This window comes from Perca flavescens, chromosome 13 (assembly GCF_004354835.1).
Source record: "Perca flavescens isolate YP-PL-M2 chromosome 13, PFLA_1.0, whole genome shotgun sequence".
Lineage (NCBI taxonomy): Eukaryota > Metazoa > Chordata > Actinopteri > Perciformes > Percidae > Perca > Perca flavescens.
This window is the reverse complement of record NC_041343.1, coordinates 22,122,964-22,140,092: the sequence shown is the minus strand read 5'-3', so window position 1 is coordinate 22,140,092 and position 17,129 is coordinate 22,122,964. Positions and strand designations below refer to the sequence as shown.

Sequence of the window (17,129 nt, the reverse complement as noted above, 5' to 3'; positions counted from 1 at the left end):
CTAAGGTGACTTGTTGGTTAAAGTATGTTGCCCTTGTGTGGCAGGCAGCTGTACGGCTATTAGACAGTGTGGCAGTCTGCTTATGATAGAATGATAATGACAGAATTATGTGTGGGTATGTGGGGTGGTGGATGGGTCAGACAAACACAAGACTTTCACCCAGTAGACCTGGGTCCGTGTCCCCTTTGAAAATTTAAGTAAACAGCGAGTTTTTAAATTTTAATGTTCTGCGTCACATGCCTAACCAGAAGTAAAGTAACACAAACCACAATCTTTTTCTAAACATAACAAAGTAGTTTTTGTGCCTAAATGTAACCAACTGTCTCCTGTGGGTCGTATTAGATGGTAGGAAACAATAACAAACTATATTGTTGTATGGTTTGGAGGGCTTTTTACAAAAATATAGCCTAAATTTCTTTATTTTCAGGTTCTGCTAACACATGCAATTCACAGAGCAAATATGTATGATGTAGCAGAAAAAAAACACAGAAAGTTTAACTTCACAGATGCTTTTTGTTTAAACTTTTGGTTGTGATGAAGATTGAGAAGACTTTGCAATAGAGTTGAATTCAGTGTTACAGAAGCCTTTAGTTAATGATGTGCACATGTCCTGTAAACTAGGACACAAATAGGTCACAACATCAACATTCTAATTTTCGCCCAGGGGCAATATATCAGTAGTTTTCTTCATCCAGCTTTAATGAGCTAATTACTGACTGGCTCCGATGCGGCAATTATTCAGTCATTGTTGTATTAAAGTTTGTAGAAGTTAGATGTTTCCTCCCCGGGTTGTTTTTTGAAAATAGAAAGTACACTGAGAAAAAATTAAGTGTTTGACAACATGAAGTGGAAATGACTACAATTTGTGCAGTAGTCTATCATTATCTGGTGCCGTACTCGTCCAGCATGTAGTATTTTTTCATTTATTTGCACATGTAAACATCCAACACCTTGGTGTTGTTGTGTAGTCAAAAATTATATATTTTTAAAAAGATTAAAATCTCACCTTAGACCGTACAGTACGGTACCATCCGGGTGTAGTCGGATCATTCTATTTTTCACTGTGACACCGTGGACAAATGATTTCTTGTCATTGAGGAAGTATGTGTCAGGGACCCAGAGCTGGTCAGCCACCCGGTTATCTAAGGTCAGGTTGAGGGGGATCTCAGTGTAGGACAGCCGTTTGTCTCGCCAGGCCTGCTGGAAGTACATTGTCAATGTGTAGTCCTGAAAGTGCACGGAGAGGGAGCAAAGGAGGACAAAGAGGGGGAGGGAGGAAGAGAGCCAGGAAATCAGAAGGGAAAGGAGAGGAGATGAATTGGGCCGGGAGAGGAAGGAAGAGAGGCCGATAAAAAAGAGAAGAGATGGAGAGAAAAGACAGGGTTAGTCCAAAAAGAGAGTATTTTACACAGCTGCTCTGCAATACAGTACTTTTCCACTGCAAACTCTCAGATTAGATCAGTCTAGGTTTTAATATTGGATGAAGTTCACTTTAAAGCAAATGGAATAGTGAGAGTACAGGCCAAGAAACTCTCAGTACAAAGCAATGGGGAATTCCTTCTTTTCATAGAAACATAAGGTTTAGACAGACAGTGTAAAAGACTGTGTATGTGTCAGAGAAGAAGGGAGACAGATGGGGTGTGTGTGTGTGTGTGTGTGTGTGTGTGTGTGTGTGTGTGTGTGTGTGTGTGTGTGTGTGTGTGTGTGTGTGTGTGTGTTTTACTATGTGATTTAAAAAAAATGGTGTGGCTTGCTCATTTTTCTTAATGTTTGTTTGTGCGTATGTGACACACATACATAAACAGAGAAGGGAGAACTTAAGAGAGAGATCACATGTTCCATACAAATGAAAATAACCTCCAAGCAACCTCAAAAATCTGCTTAACAAAATATCTTGCTATATGCTCTATTTGCTTTGACAGTAGCTGTCTTCTGGGATTAAGTATTGCTTATAAAATGAGCGCACTATGTCGTACTTGCATAAGATATTCACCAAGTTTGTCCTCCCACAACCAGAATGGTAGACCATCCTCTTGCATAACATCAAGTTGCACATACAGCAAATAGCCTTTGAGGGACTGTATATGTCTGCTTTACATATTAGAGTCAGATATCAAAGTGTGTTGGATATAAAATGCATGTTTGTCTTCATCTTGTCCATGGATAGGATGAAGAAGTCTGTGCAACATTGTTGCTAAGGCAAGCTTGTATGGATTTATTTCATTTGGACACCTAGAGGTACCCAGTGGAGTTTTAGAGTTGTGCTATAGAGCAATGTTTTGTGTGTTTTTTTATTATTTGTACCTCATATTCACTTTACAAGCATGTGCACAAGGTTGCAAACATACATATGTGAATGTGAGTGCTGCGATGCACATTCCTGCTTCTGGTTTCATGCGATTGCTGATCAACAGTTGGTGGGCGTAATGTGGCAAGAGATGTACTGCTGCGCCAACAGCAAATGGAGAAAAGAAGACAGCTAAAAAGCTAAAAAAAAAAGTAATGTAGGTTTCAAACTATTAAAAAAAATCAGCAAATGTTTTATGCAGAAGGAAATGCATTTTTTAGACCTCAAGAATACATACAATGCAATAAGGTGAGAAACACACTGAATTTACACACTATATTTGTGTACCAAAAAAATAAACCTCTTAGCAGACGTATACTCCTGTCAAGCATTGCTTGTTATACAATTATTATACTACACATACAATGATACATGTTCTATTGTTATGATGCCACACACACAAAACCCGAAAGACATATAACAATTTATAAACAAATAGAGGAAGTTTGATAACTTGCAGTAAAATTTCTTGATGCTAAATCTAGGACACAATAAAAGAGTCAAGCCAGCAGTCAGATGCTCATGTGGCTCACTGAAGTAGGAAGCCTACCAATCATCCATGAAAAACTAAGTTAAATAAACTTGCTGTCTCAGGGAACTTTTGTCATGACTGGCAAATCCACTTCCTGGCAAAGAGGCTGAACATGCATTTTTGAATATGCCCGTCGGCTACAGATCTGACATCTCACAGCACCTTGGGAACTGGAGGCTTGGATATTGACTGGATGGAGTCAGGAAAACAGGAGCAGCTTTGCTCAGTGGAGCCCGTGTTTGACTGAAATAGGTTTTGTCATGTTTTTGTGGTTGTTTGTCCCTTATTTGGATTGGGGTGCTGACAACCACAGGTTTGAGAATTTTGAGAGTTTTTCAAAAGACATATTAGTATTGTGGCAATTCTAGCATTAAGCACTATAATTGGGTTTGGAATTGGAATAGACTGATTCCAGTAAATCCAGGCTAAACAAAACTATATGGGATTGATGGCATTTCCATTTTTTCATGTACTGTATGAAAGAAATGCTGAAATGCCTTTATTTAAGTTGGTTTGAAAAAACACATTTCAAGGGGTATGTAGAGGCTTAATGAAATGTTGGATGATTCCCACAAAAAGAAGATAGTTCCTACATAAAAACATGGAAATAGCCCATCTTTTAGGTGGTATATTTTTGTTCTCACTTACAATATAGACTATAGAACTGTCTAAATTCTAATATCTGGGTAACTTTACACTTGCAACAACAGATCCTTGGCTACACGTGCTGCCCTACCAACACTTCCATCCTTTGTCGGTGGTTATATAACAGCTCACACTCCGCTCTTTCAGGCATGCTGCGACCGCAGCACATGTGAATGAAGAGATGCTTGTTGCCATGTAGACCTCCTAAACTACCTCTGCTACACTCATCAATACACACCATCAAACAGGAGGGTTAACTGTGATGTCCAAAACATCAGAGAGGCTTCTCCATGTTTCTTTCTTGTTGGCACGCACACAGGTACACACACAAAAACAGTGTCTTTTCCTGTCTTGTTAGAAATGTGGACATTGAAAATGACATCTGCAGTGTGTCTTACTACATTCCTTCTATAGAGACTACTAATATCAAGAAATGATACATGCACTATTTATTTTAATCCCGTGCATGTGTTTATCAATGCATATTGTGCATGCATGTCTACATAGATACATGTGCTAGATATTTGTATGTTTTTGTTGTGTTTTAGGGATCCCAGCCAGGGTTGAACAGGGATAGCAAAAACAATGCAGCTGTGGATGCAATATGTCCTTTGCAATATGTAACAACAGGGATTTAGATAACAAGAGTCACATTCTTTTGTATTCCATCACTTTCCAGCCCCAGCACTCTTAATAGTCATCATTTGTTAAGGCCATCAGCCATTCTGGCATATTATCCACAACTCTCCCGACCACAGAGTCTACTTTTTGAATCTGAGGTACTATTAAGTAACCGTGAGAAGTTAAAAAAAAAACTGGCAGCCATGATGGAGTAAGAAGATGTGAGGTGGGCATAATTATTACAGAGTAAATGTTTCCATTGTCATCCCTGAGAGTCTATTATTGTAGGCCTATCTATTTGGGGAAGTTGTGGTTTGCTTTGTGGGACGGCCTCTGGAAGTGCCACTGTGGCTAGTTTACCGTGAACATAAACCTCTCCTCAAAGACAGCTATAGTGTGCCCCTCACTTTCTCTCTCTGTGGGAGGAGGAGGTTGTAAATCACCAGAATAACTGCAGCGACTGTGTGCATGTAAGTGCAAGGGAGACGGTCATAACAACATCGTCATAACGTCATAATGAGCATCACATAAACTATGTTGGAGAGAGCCACTACAGAATGTGAGAATCCATTATAGGCCTAACCAATAACTAATATGCAGTTCCACAGCATGTCTCCTACTGAGTTAATGTCTCCTCATTTTGCAGATGTTATTTGTTTAATACATTTCTTACAGAATGTGTAAAACACACAAGATATTTCATAAAAGTCAGTCATCAGTGATCAATTTTGTTCACATATGCTGCTCAACCATTTTTTGTTCTGAAAGGTTTCAATCCAAAAGTATAATTTATAAAATGTCTTCCTTTGACAAGGACAATGTACAATACAGCTCTATCCTTTATGTATAACACTTGAAAAAGTACAATTACTACAGCTGCTCAGCACACTTGTCACATGAGCTACAGATACATCATCATCAAAAGCCTGCAAGGGTGCGATCCACTGCAGGGGAAGAATCTGGTGCTGTAAGACCATCTCTATTCAGCGTGCTGACTCTGTTCACCTGACCCACTGCCGGCATACGCTAAGGGCACTGTCATCTCCACTCTGCTGTAGCTTATGGCCATCTGAGCAAGTGAGATGCAGATGGCACAGCCTGCAATTATTTGCCAACACGTATTGATATAAAGACCTCATCAACTCCAGTCAGCTTACCCCAAGCCACAAATGGGTGAAAAGCCTCAATTAGTCATAATGACCTGGGACCCTTTTGATATGCAAGCAGTTTGGGCCAAATATGAGCCTGATATTTACACTGATTAGAAAATAGTTAATATGCAGATTGTGGAACATAAATGAAAAATGTTTATACAATCCTTAGTGAAAGCACCTTGAGGCAGTTTAGTTAAGTTTAATTGGAAAACTAAAATAAGTAAAAAATAGAGATATATATATATATATATATATATATATATATATATATATATATATATATATATATATATATATATATAATGTTAAATGGGACTCTTGGACTGATCTCCTGCAGACTAAGACACAGCAAAGAATGTACTTTCTAAAGAAACTGCTTGTTTTAAATGTTAATAACAAAATGCTCCAAATGTTTTATACTGCTTTTATTGAAAGTGTTTTAACTTGCTGTATTATCTGCTGGTTCGGAAATGCCACTTAGTCTCAGAAAAAGACAATCAGAAAAACAGTCTTAACTGCCAGCAAGTTACTTGGGGTAACACAACCGAGCATTGAACACATTTACAAAGACAGACTGGTGAGAAAGGCTAATAACATTGTATGTGACCACACACACCCCCTGGCACCACATTTTAAACCACTGCCATCTATGCGTCGTTTCTGCTTACCCCTTCTGATCAAGAACAGATACAAATTTTCTTTCGTACCACAACCTGACCTGTCTGACCATACCCAAGGGCATATAGTGTATTGTAGTGTGTGATGTATATTCTTCATTTTTTGTTTGTCGGTTTCTGATATAATAATTATTTGTTTGTATTATGTCTGATGTCTTGTTATAAAGTGCCTTGCGATTGTGCCGCAAACCCAACTGCCCCACGGGGACAATAAAGTTATCTACTATATATATATATATATATATATATATATATATATATATATATATATATATATATATATAGAGAGAGAGAGAGAGAGAGAGAGAGATATCATATTAGAATTTAATACCATGGATGATATCATTTGAGTTTGATATGATTTGACTACCAGGGAGAAACATGAATTTAAAATATGTGATTATTGTAAGAAACCATTATTAAATGCTCAAACGAATAACAAGCCACATGCTTTGCGCTTGTCAAGTCTCATCTTTGCCATAAACTGGCCTTGAATATGAACAATCTATAGCTGTCTCAGCCTCAGTCATTATTGTCTCAGTATGAACTAAAAATCCATGTCTTCATGTTGTTTCTTTCCAAATAAATCAGCTGCAATCAATATAAACTTGAGCGAACCAACAAACAATTGGAAATCAAAACAAGAAAAAAACTCTCCAGCTGCCCACTCTGACCTCAACCCCGCTCATCCTCCAATCCTCCCTGTCCACTTACCCCTTATGTATTACATCTCTTCTCCACCCCCTGCACCACATGGCTTCTCTTACTCTGAAAACAGCATGAAGAACTAACATTAGACTTATGTTGTTGGACTACTTGAGCCCTCCAACAAACCCTATTTTGTGTCTATACAGACACAAAGTAGAAAACTATCAATTACAAGACAAAAACAAAGACAATACTGTCTTTGTTTTTGTCTTGTAATTGATAGGTTTCTTCTCCCAAAACAACACATGAGCATTTTCTGATCTGCTACCCCCATGGTTAATGTTTGGTTAGGTATAGGCAAAAGATTGCTTGATTTAAGGGGCTATAACAACAATGGATCCCATCACTTATAATGTAAAGGGGTCGCTCGCAGGGATGAATCCACTGTTTTTGTTTTTTTATCACCCATCTCAGCAGTTCCCCTTAGCTCTACACAGAACTTGATAGCATCTTCAGCTCATTGTTTGGGTTTTGAGACCTAACTTTACTGTCTCGGTTCAATCTCACTGTTTTCATAGCATCGTTTTCAACCATAGCAGACATAAAGCTCTGAATACCCACTGTATGTTAGCTGTCCAACAAAATAGGCCAACAGGCAAAGGTAGCAAGCTGGTAAAAATATGGATCATGTACCTGCTAAAGAACCAGATATTTCCCTCAAGAAATAGTGGAGACCACAAACAAAGAGTGGATATTGGATTGACATTCACCAGGTGGCCAGAAACAAGACTCCAATTGAATGCTAATGTTGCTGTGTGTCTGCTGGATATGTAAATAACAACTGGTTTACAATGAGGGAAAGATTGTAGTAAAAAAAAAAAGATTACGGTTGGGAAACATTTGGGGTCATGATAAAATCTATCCACCCTAACCTCCCTCCTTATGTTGTTTTGCAATTCTGTAACAACATCATATTATTTCCGCCTTTCCTCCTGACAGGCAGGGGTAAAAATGTACATGGTTGCTAGAGGTCCTTCTCAATTAAACAGAGGTCATATTAGGCCATTTGAACAAGCAACTGATGTGGTCGTTTTTCATGGGAGGTAGTCTTTTGATAAAGTAGAAAGGAAATAGACAAAAGGAAGGAGTATGAGGTGGATGATAAGGTGGAGAAGAAGTAGCAATGAAGTGAGGGACAGACGGAAAAAGCGGGATAACTAAGATTTAGAAAAGTTGGAGAGTGAGGGGGTGCGATGGGAGGAGGATGAGGATGGAGAAAGGAGATTGGAGGCCCAAGTCTACAGGGAGAGAGAAAAGAGACAGGGATCAGAATGAGGATGACTCAATAGTGAGTAGAGGTTATATAGCTCTTTCTTCCCACAACCCTTGAAGCCAGTTTTCCATATGAAAGCTGTGGAATGGTGTGGTGAGTTTGCTGGAAGGGATAGGGGGGTAAATGAAAGGCACAGGAAAGCTCAGTGGATCAGAGATGCAAATTGCATTTATTCTCCCAGCTCTTCACTTTCAGTCTCTGATTTCAGCACCAGCAATGACTCTGCTACTTTCTCTCTCCCATCTTTTTTCCCTTTCCTCATCTGTCCTATCCATTCCCTTTTTCCCTTCAATCATGTTATTTGATCTCCCATTTTCCCCTCATTCCTTTACACGAATCTCCTTCAATCTATTTCTCCCTATAGCTTCCCCATCTCTTGTATATTCCCTGTTGCATCTATTTGCATGCGGTAGAAAGAAAGCGAGAAAAAAGGGAAGTGGGAACACATTGGTGGTGAGTGTGAATGGTTGAGATCATTACCACTAAACAGACACAGCCGAGGGAGCCGTCTAGAGAACAAGACAGGTGTTGGATCAGCCTCTGAGGTGCTTTTTGGGTTCTGAAGGGCCTCACATAGGATTCAGATTTGAATATCTCCTCCTCAAAGCTTGCTGACATTAAGCTTGGGAGTGTACATTTCCAAAATTGGCATATTTTTTATTCCGGTAAAAGGGTGCCAAATCAATGTGTCTTTTTGACAAAAAAAGCATTGACTGGATATTTTACAAATATTGACAAACCATGTTATTGTCATGTACTTGTTTTTGCCTGTTTTTAAAAGAGGTATATGTTGCTTTAAATCATTTCTAGTGCACTGACCTCAAAGAGTGGCAATGAATCCTAAAGCAGCCTGCCTCTGAATCCTCCTCTACCTCTATCCTCTCTGTGTCTGTCTTCCTCTCTCCTCTCCTCCTCTCTTTGAAATACCTTTAGTGGGAAGGAAATGTGATCCCTCCACCACTCAGCCATATGTCCATACTGCACTCTATCATCCTCCTACTTCAGTTCTTCCAAAAAGCCCTCCAACAACAAGTGGCTTTCAATTTCCTGTCTCACACGGTCCTCATGCCATCAGCGACAGGGTATGAGGAACCTGGCATAGGGCACAGCATTTCCAAAGAGGCCTAATAATAAACATGCCTATCCCCACAGAGCTGAGTGACATATATTCCACAGTCTCTGGAGATGTGTATGTAGTCCTTAGGATTCAGCTCTGTATCTGGAACAGCTTGTGCACTGCATGAAGTAAATCTGCAACAGGAAGGCGTACAGGGGCTGCTGCAGGGGTTTCATTTGGCCCGTTTGCTCCAGAAGAAATAATGTTGATGTATTGTAATCCAGCAGTCAGACTGACAACAAAAATCTAAAAATATATCAAAATAGATATAACAAGAAAATATCTTTAACAAAAATACTATGATAGATGTGTCTGAATTTTCATAGTGACATTACCCTGACCAATTCTCCTGGTACACCTTTTGTATTTTTCTTCCCTTAAGACCATTTCCTTAGTTTATGGCATGTCAGAAATCAGATGACTGATTTAATAATGCCCAGACTCTTGTTTGTTTACTTGTACTTTGTCTAACCTCCCTTTTCATCACACTGCTCCTCTCTCTATTTTTCTTTCTCTCAGTGTCTCTTGTCCCTCCTTCTCTTTATATATCCCCATTTACCTTCCATACTCTTTCATCATTTACCCTAGCCTGGACATAGCTTTCAAGAGAGCTTGCTGCTGAAGGTGAATCAAATTTAGAGGAATTTCTTTTTCCTCAGCTCTCCCAAAGTATGGGTGCACATCTTTGCCAGTTGGCAGTCGTATAGCTTAACTGACTACATAGAATTTATTAGAGTTGATTTGAGCATGTGCAGGCCCTTTTGTGTCCCTCGAGAGGAATAGAGTGGAGTGGCAATTTGGAAAGGGGGTGGTTGGTAGTGGTGATGGTGGGGGGTTGATGGGGAAGAGAAGAGAGGGCAGAGCAGGACGGTGATGGTGATTTCACCCTCAGCTGTCATTTACACTAGACGAATGTTAGCTCACCAATGAGATGTGAGAAAAAATGAGTCTGTCCCACTTACTGCTGTTTTACTATAAAATTGACAAATTTATGGTGCTGCTAAAGCTTTAGGCAGCTGTCCTTTGACTACCCCTCACACACAATTCCAGACAAATTTACTAATCCACTAGAGGAGTCCTACATCTCATGCATTATGGAGGTCTGGTGAACTGAAGAAGAAACTGATTGCTATTCAAACAGAGTACCAAGAAGCCCACATTGTCAACAATGAGATAATGCAATACATGGATCTGTGGATCAATGGCCCATTTAGCACCTGAGTGAGTACAAAACACTGGTTATCAACCTATAACTCAACAAATCCAGTTTATGCATGTGTGTCTCTGAGTGTATGTCTTTTTTTTATTTGTCCATGTGCAGAATTGTGTAAGTCCAGATTTGATGGCCTGTATACGGTACCTCCTTGAGCAAGGACATCCTTGAAGAAGCAATATCTCCTCACAGTTGGACTGACCTACAAGAGACGCAGGGGGGCTTTAGGAGGTTGTCAGCTTGTGTGTGTGTGTGTGTGTGTGTGTGTGTGTGTGTGTGTCTGTGTGTGTTGTTTTGTGAGACCTACAGAGTGAGGGCATTTTGGCCTGTCCTACTACTTTAAAGGCCTGTTTGAGGGGGCAGACTTGGTTTTAAGATTAAGATTAGAATTAGGTTCAAGAGGCTTGGAAATGCATTATGTCAACGAGTGTGTGTGTGTGTGTGTGTGTGTGTGTGTGGCAATGACATACAAGGACAACAGAGATATGGTATTCTATAACATATTTTAATCCATCTTCACAGTACTACCTACCAAAAAGACAACAAAATAATAGTGTGTGGCACATAACATGGCTGGCTATCTACAAATTCAATGGCTTTCATTCAAACATTCACGGTGGCTGAGGTGGACCATGGGAGCCATGTGTGTCTGAGGGTGAGCATGGCGGTCAATAAGGATCTGGATACCTGTCCTACAATTGCTGGTTCACCTGCAATGCCAGATGCACATCAGCCAGCAGGCCTGCCACGGCGAAGTAAATCTCTGCTATCAAATGTGTTAAATTCAGCGAAGTGTGAGTACTCTCAAATTAACACACAATATGGAAGTGACTCATCAAAATCTAGACAGGAATCTTGCATCTGTGTAAAACAAATCCACCAGGATAATACACCAAGTCCTAACTGTAAAGACATCCATGGATCTGCACCGATAAATTCAGTTTTTAAAAAACACAGCAGCTTTAAATTTTGTAAAGCTGTAAATCATTCTAGATGTATCTGGGACCCCCGTAAAAAATGTATTATTATTATTATTATTATTAGTAGTAGTAGTATTATTATTGATAACCAGATATGTGCACATTAGACTGCTGCCTGCCTGCAGATTTGTTTTGTCATGTTGCTTGCTGTATGATGATGTGTTGTGTTATTTACTTGTTGTTGTACATTGTGCCTTTTTGAATGTTGGTCTGTTTATGTTGCTTTTATGTGTTGACTGTATTGTCATTTTATTTATTTTTTTACATTGCCATTTTCAAACTGGCCAGGGACAACATATGAAAATTAGCCTGCTGAGCTAACTCTGGCTCATTTACAGTTGCTTTGCTTGATTAATGAGCATTGTACCTGTCAAATAAATAAATAAATGAAATGGTAAAAATGTACTCTTAAAGTTTGACTTTTTGTAATAGATAAAATAGCCTTGATGAAAAATGTTAACATGGAGGTCTGTGAAATATCAAGAGTACCAGGGGTATTTGACAATTACTGAGTTTTTCAAATGTCACTTTTCAGCTCTTTATACACTATATAAATTAAATTGCATTCACCTATTGGAGTTGTGGCCGAAGTCTCACCGGCAGATTGCAGTGTTAGATGATGGTGTACAGGTTCAAATAGCATACATAAAATGTACTTTTAGTACAATCAGCCCTTTTATTTGCGTGATGACAGCAATATTTTCATATTTTTGTCCTAGTTCAAATACTTTGCATGTTAAACACCTTGATTAAAGTATTTGAAATTTGGTTTCATACATGCAACAACACATAATGATAGTTATTAATAACTTGATGTGAGCATCAAAAAGCCTTAATACCCACAGCACTCTGGAATGAAAGTAAGTGCATCTCACACAAACCCGCACATGAATTGTGGTCAACACTAATCCTTACAATGTCATTTGTTTTTCCAGTAAGTTGTTCCTCTTCTCATCTCACCCTAACTGACCTCTTTAACTGGTGACAGAGATCAAGATTATAGGCTTGTTTTTTCATTTCATTGCCATTTGCAAAAAAAAATAAAATCTACAATCCCAATTTTACTCACAGTACTTTCACAAGAAGTCATTCTTGAAATCGTGATTCAAGTTTTATATTGATCAAACAGAGGGCAGGCTGGCTAAATTTAGTGCAGAGAATTTACACTGCATGTTCAATATATAAATATAAAATCTTCTACATAAGAGGAAGAGAGGGAGGTAAAACATAAAAGTCCACTATTTCCTCCTGCCTGTTCCTTGCGAGCTCTCCTACTACTTACCAAGCAATAAAACACTTAATACTGCAATGCCACAGACATGTAGTACACACTTAGGAAATCATTAGAGCATCAGTGCACAGAATCTAACCACATACACAAATACAAAAGGATGGACACACATTTATTGCACACACTTTCAATGAGTGGGAGATGCACAATTGGGAGAAATTACAGTATCCATAAGGAAAGCATTTCAAAACACGTATATGCCCGGCTAACCTCTCATCAAGGTTTTCTTTTATCTCTATCTTTTCCTTGAAATATCTCCCGCAGCTGACAATATAAGGCTGAATATTTCTTTAAGAGCTAGAAATGGTTTCAGGCTTCATATTTAGCATTTGTAAAACCTTTAAAAGCTTAATAAACAACAGTATAACGTGCTCTTGGCTTCATTTCCCCAACTCTACTACTTCCTGGAATCAAAAGAGACCGAACTACAAAGAAAACTCTAACCTAAGACCCCAATGATGAAGCCAATGATGTGTTATATTTCTGTTATTACACTGTAGGAAATGCACATTTCACATTGAGCTCAATTTGTACTGTTAAATCATTAGTATATAATATATAAGTGAAAATGCGGACTACTGAAGAAAGTGAAGTGTAGGCAAATAAATCACTCAAACCAAGAGCAACTGCTGCATTATCCCTCTTGACATTATCCCATTATCAGCTCACAGTGTCATGTTCAGCTGCTGGGAAAACCAATCCACACCCGCCGCCTCTCCTGTTTGTCCATTATCAACTTCTTGTATTTTGACAAGCTGTGATAAAGCAGAATCTAGTCTAGTCCGACAACTGGTTTCCACGCACTGTGAAAACTGTGTGATAGTGCCAGACATGAGCCAAAACACAGTGACCCATAAGGCCAATTGTAAGACTTTGATGACCACACACAACAGCAGAACCATGTGAGTAAATTTATTCCGCTTGAAAGAAACCCACACATCATTAAATATAACTAAAAATACATTTATCTAACATAAATCGAATACAATGACCTTTCTGGCATTATCAAATGCCCCAAAAAAATTTTTAAATGCTATACAGTGTGGATACCTTTAAAACAGCTGACCACATGCCAATGTGGAAACTGGAAATCCAAATGTAGTATTACATATGATTTCAAAACACATGGCATGTACTGCTACACAGTTGCATATCTAGCCTGTTATCCAAAACAGGTGTTGTCATTGACTAATGTTTATGCTGTTGGGGACTGCATGTGTATTAAACAGTAAAACATACACAAACACAAACACAAACAGTAATTTGATAAAGATTCTGTTCAGCAGACAATATATTATTATTAGCCTGTGTGAACAGGTAGCATTGATCAAATCACTGTTTAATACTCATACAGTTGTCTGACAAGGGAAACAGAAAGATATGTCAATGACAACACCTTTGTTAAAGTTAAACAAAAGAGGTTTAGATAGTTTTAAGTTTGGTAGTCAGACATTCCCTCCTTTAAGCTTTGTTGTGCCGTGCAGAGTAAAGTTAGTGTTATTTTCACCTAATGACCCTATATTAAAGCCTGACGCTGGATGACTTGACGGCAGACAGGAAGATGATAAACTGAAGTTAGGAACCCTCTTAAAAGTGCATGCAAAATGACAAAGGCTTAACAGATTTTCATTATTTCTTTCTTATTTTTTTTCTCAAGACACAAACTATATATCATATGAGACTCCTCCCATTATATGCATAACCTCTATCCTTTATTTTTGATTATGCAATGTGTCCCGATGAGCTATTATGGCACATTGCTGTGTCAATAGCTTTCTCATTCATTATATTGAGTTCATACTGGCTTTATTTTAATATGGACATCATAAACAGTTAAACATCCTTTATTTAGACTCAGTTCAGGCTTTTTTCTCTTGTTGGAGTAAATATCAATACAAAATTGGAAGAGAAGTATTTGTGACATACCGGTAAAAAGGTGAAACATATATAATTGTTCTGCATTACACCACTATGCTAGACCCTGGGTTGAGACATTATTGTGTTGTCTGACAACAAACACTAAACCAAATGCACACACTTAAAGCACACACTCATGATTCCGACCTTTGTTAGGTCACTGCGGGTGGATGAGCCAAAATGAAGCAATCTCACTCTACTCACACTTTATGGGACATCATACTGAGTGTGTCAGTCTGAACATGTTACGGTACCTTGATTAACAATCTAAAAATAGGTCCCACACAATGATGAGTGTTATCCTCCCATCACAACACAGAGCAGTTGCTTACACCCTCAAGGCAGCTTCAGTGTGTAATGTACAATGTTTAAATGTGTTGGAAACAATGTGCTTTTGAGTTTTAAAAACAGATCACTGTAGTTAAACTCACCAATAGTGTCCCAATTATTGCTGAAGTTTCTGAAGAAACAAAGTCAACCCCTTTTTTACTTCCTCATCCTCGACTCTTTCTTCATTCCTCAGCCCCTGACCCTCACCGATCTTGCTGTACAACATGCCATTTTTATTAAACTAATTAACAGATATGTGGTTCAGTGAACTATGGAGTGGGTTGACTATATATATAAAAAATGTCACACAGACAATGACAAAAAGACATACTGCATTTTCCAGTTCTCATCCGAGATATGCCTGCATAGCAAACTTTGAGTGTCAGAGATAATGTAACACTTTTAAAACATATGTAATCATCTGGCCCAGGCCATATCAGCTCTATTGCTGAAAAAAGATTCAGCGTGTAAATGATGTTGTTTTCATCACATTGAGCCTTTGGTTTAAGGCATTTAGTAATTTTGGGTTGTGTTTTTTTTTCAGCTCCTCTTGGCTCTGTAAGTTTATGAAGCAGATTCATAAAGCCATATGTGCACATTTTTCATTGAAGTTGAAAGTCTAAATGACTCAAAGGAGCGCTTCCTAAATTAGCGCCACTACCGGTGGCAACAGATCAAAACGTCCTCATACCGACAGTAAACGTAGCTGTCACATTTTGGTTTGGTTTAGACAACATAAATAGGCTACTTAGGTTCAGGAAAAAGTTATGGTTTTAGTTATGTACACAACGTAGCGTAACCTACTTAACTTACAAGATAACTTTGGTACGTAAGATAAAATAAGTCAACATTTGGTTTCACATGGGACACAAACAGAGGCCCCTGATTGAAAGTCCTCAGTTTGTTTGACCGACCCATCCACCTCGATCTGACATAAGCATAATAAGCTGCTTGCACAGACGACCTATGGGGTCGTTTTTTGGGGGAGGACAGTCTCCGTACAAGTGCAAGTGAAGTTCAGCAAGTATGAATGGAATTGTTTTCACCACAACACCTAAATCAAAACTTGGAGCTGGTGGGTGTAAGCAATAGCACATAAAAACAAATAGAGCAGTGGGGCAAGTGAACTGAGACATGCCTCCTGAAATGGTTGGCCGTTGATTAACCCACTTTGATTTGTAACTCTCCCCCTGCAGCAGGGCCCCAGCCTTGTGTCATTATCAAACAGGCAAAGAGAACGGATACGTGAGAGGGAGACCAGAGAGTCAGAGAGAAACAGAGGGATGAGCAAACTAGCAGAAGAGAGTAACATCTGCGTGACACCGGACAGGTGTGGAAATTAATGCTCTGCAATGAGCAAATGGCACAATGGCAGTATGCTGTCAAGTCTGCCCACAAAACAAGATGCTGCTGTTTAACAGTTAGACCTTCAGCTACATGTCTGATGGATAAACATGCAACCCATCATTCACTGTCACAGGCAACAGTGAATCAGATGCCTAACTAGTGAGCTTGTTTAACCTAGGGGAATTGATTACATGCCTTCCTTCCCTTGACATTTAGAGCTGTGTTATTAATTGTATACTGAAGAGTGTCTCTAACATTAATGATTTAACCAGTACATCTTTCTTGCTTTATAACAATGTCTGTGCATGTGTGTACTGCGATCGGTGCATGTCACTTAATTTATCAATGTTTAAAAATGCTATGCTCAAAATATATCCAGATGTTAGTTTCATAACAAGACTACAAAAGAAGTAATATGTTCAGATGATCCTGATCAAACACATGAAGAATTACCTCACATACAACAACATGTTGCCTCATGGTTCTTAGTATACTGTAGCTTAATGCAGTGAGCTTTAAAAGTTGAAGTGCTTTTCATGCATAACTAAGGGGTGAGACTACACCCATATCAAAGCTACATTTGCAGTTATATAATTGGTTATCCTCACATTGTCATTTTACGTTGTGTCTCAGGGCTCTTAAGTGTCACGCATTGAGCGGGACAGTCACTCATTTTGGTCTTTTGTCACGCACTCCCGCCACACATTGTATTTCTTATACGGAAAAACTATTTATAATATATTTAATATGCCGCAGCGCCCAAAATTTCTCTCTCACTATGGAACCGGCAAGAATCAAGTGCGTCTCCCCTGGAGTTCTTAAGTCGAGCCTGCCACTTATCAGCCAATCAAAAAAAAGAAATGGGCTATACAATAGCCAATCAGAAAATATCACTATTGTATCTGGGTAAGATTTAACGAAACAACCAATGAAAAAAAGCATATCCTGGAATTGTTCACGTGATTCTCCTACAACAT

The 17,129-nt window shown here is 38.8% G+C and overlaps 1 protein-coding gene across 4 annotated transcripts in view; it reads right to left on the bottom strand.

Moving 5' to 3' along the window:
* The window catches only part of gabrb2b (gamma-aminobutyric acid type A receptor subunit beta2b), a 57,641-nt gene that overhangs the window by 28,764 nt on the left and 11,748 nt on the right, over positions 1–17,129 (bottom strand). For all 4 annotated transcript variants that reach the window (XM_028595295.1, XM_028595293.1, XM_028595294.1 and 1 more), the window contains exon 4: positions 1,007–1,227. In XM_028595295.1, the coding sequence (XP_028451096.1) occupies positions 1,007–1,227 (221 nt within the window). The remainder of the gene's footprint in view (positions 1–1,006; positions 1,228–17,129) is intronic.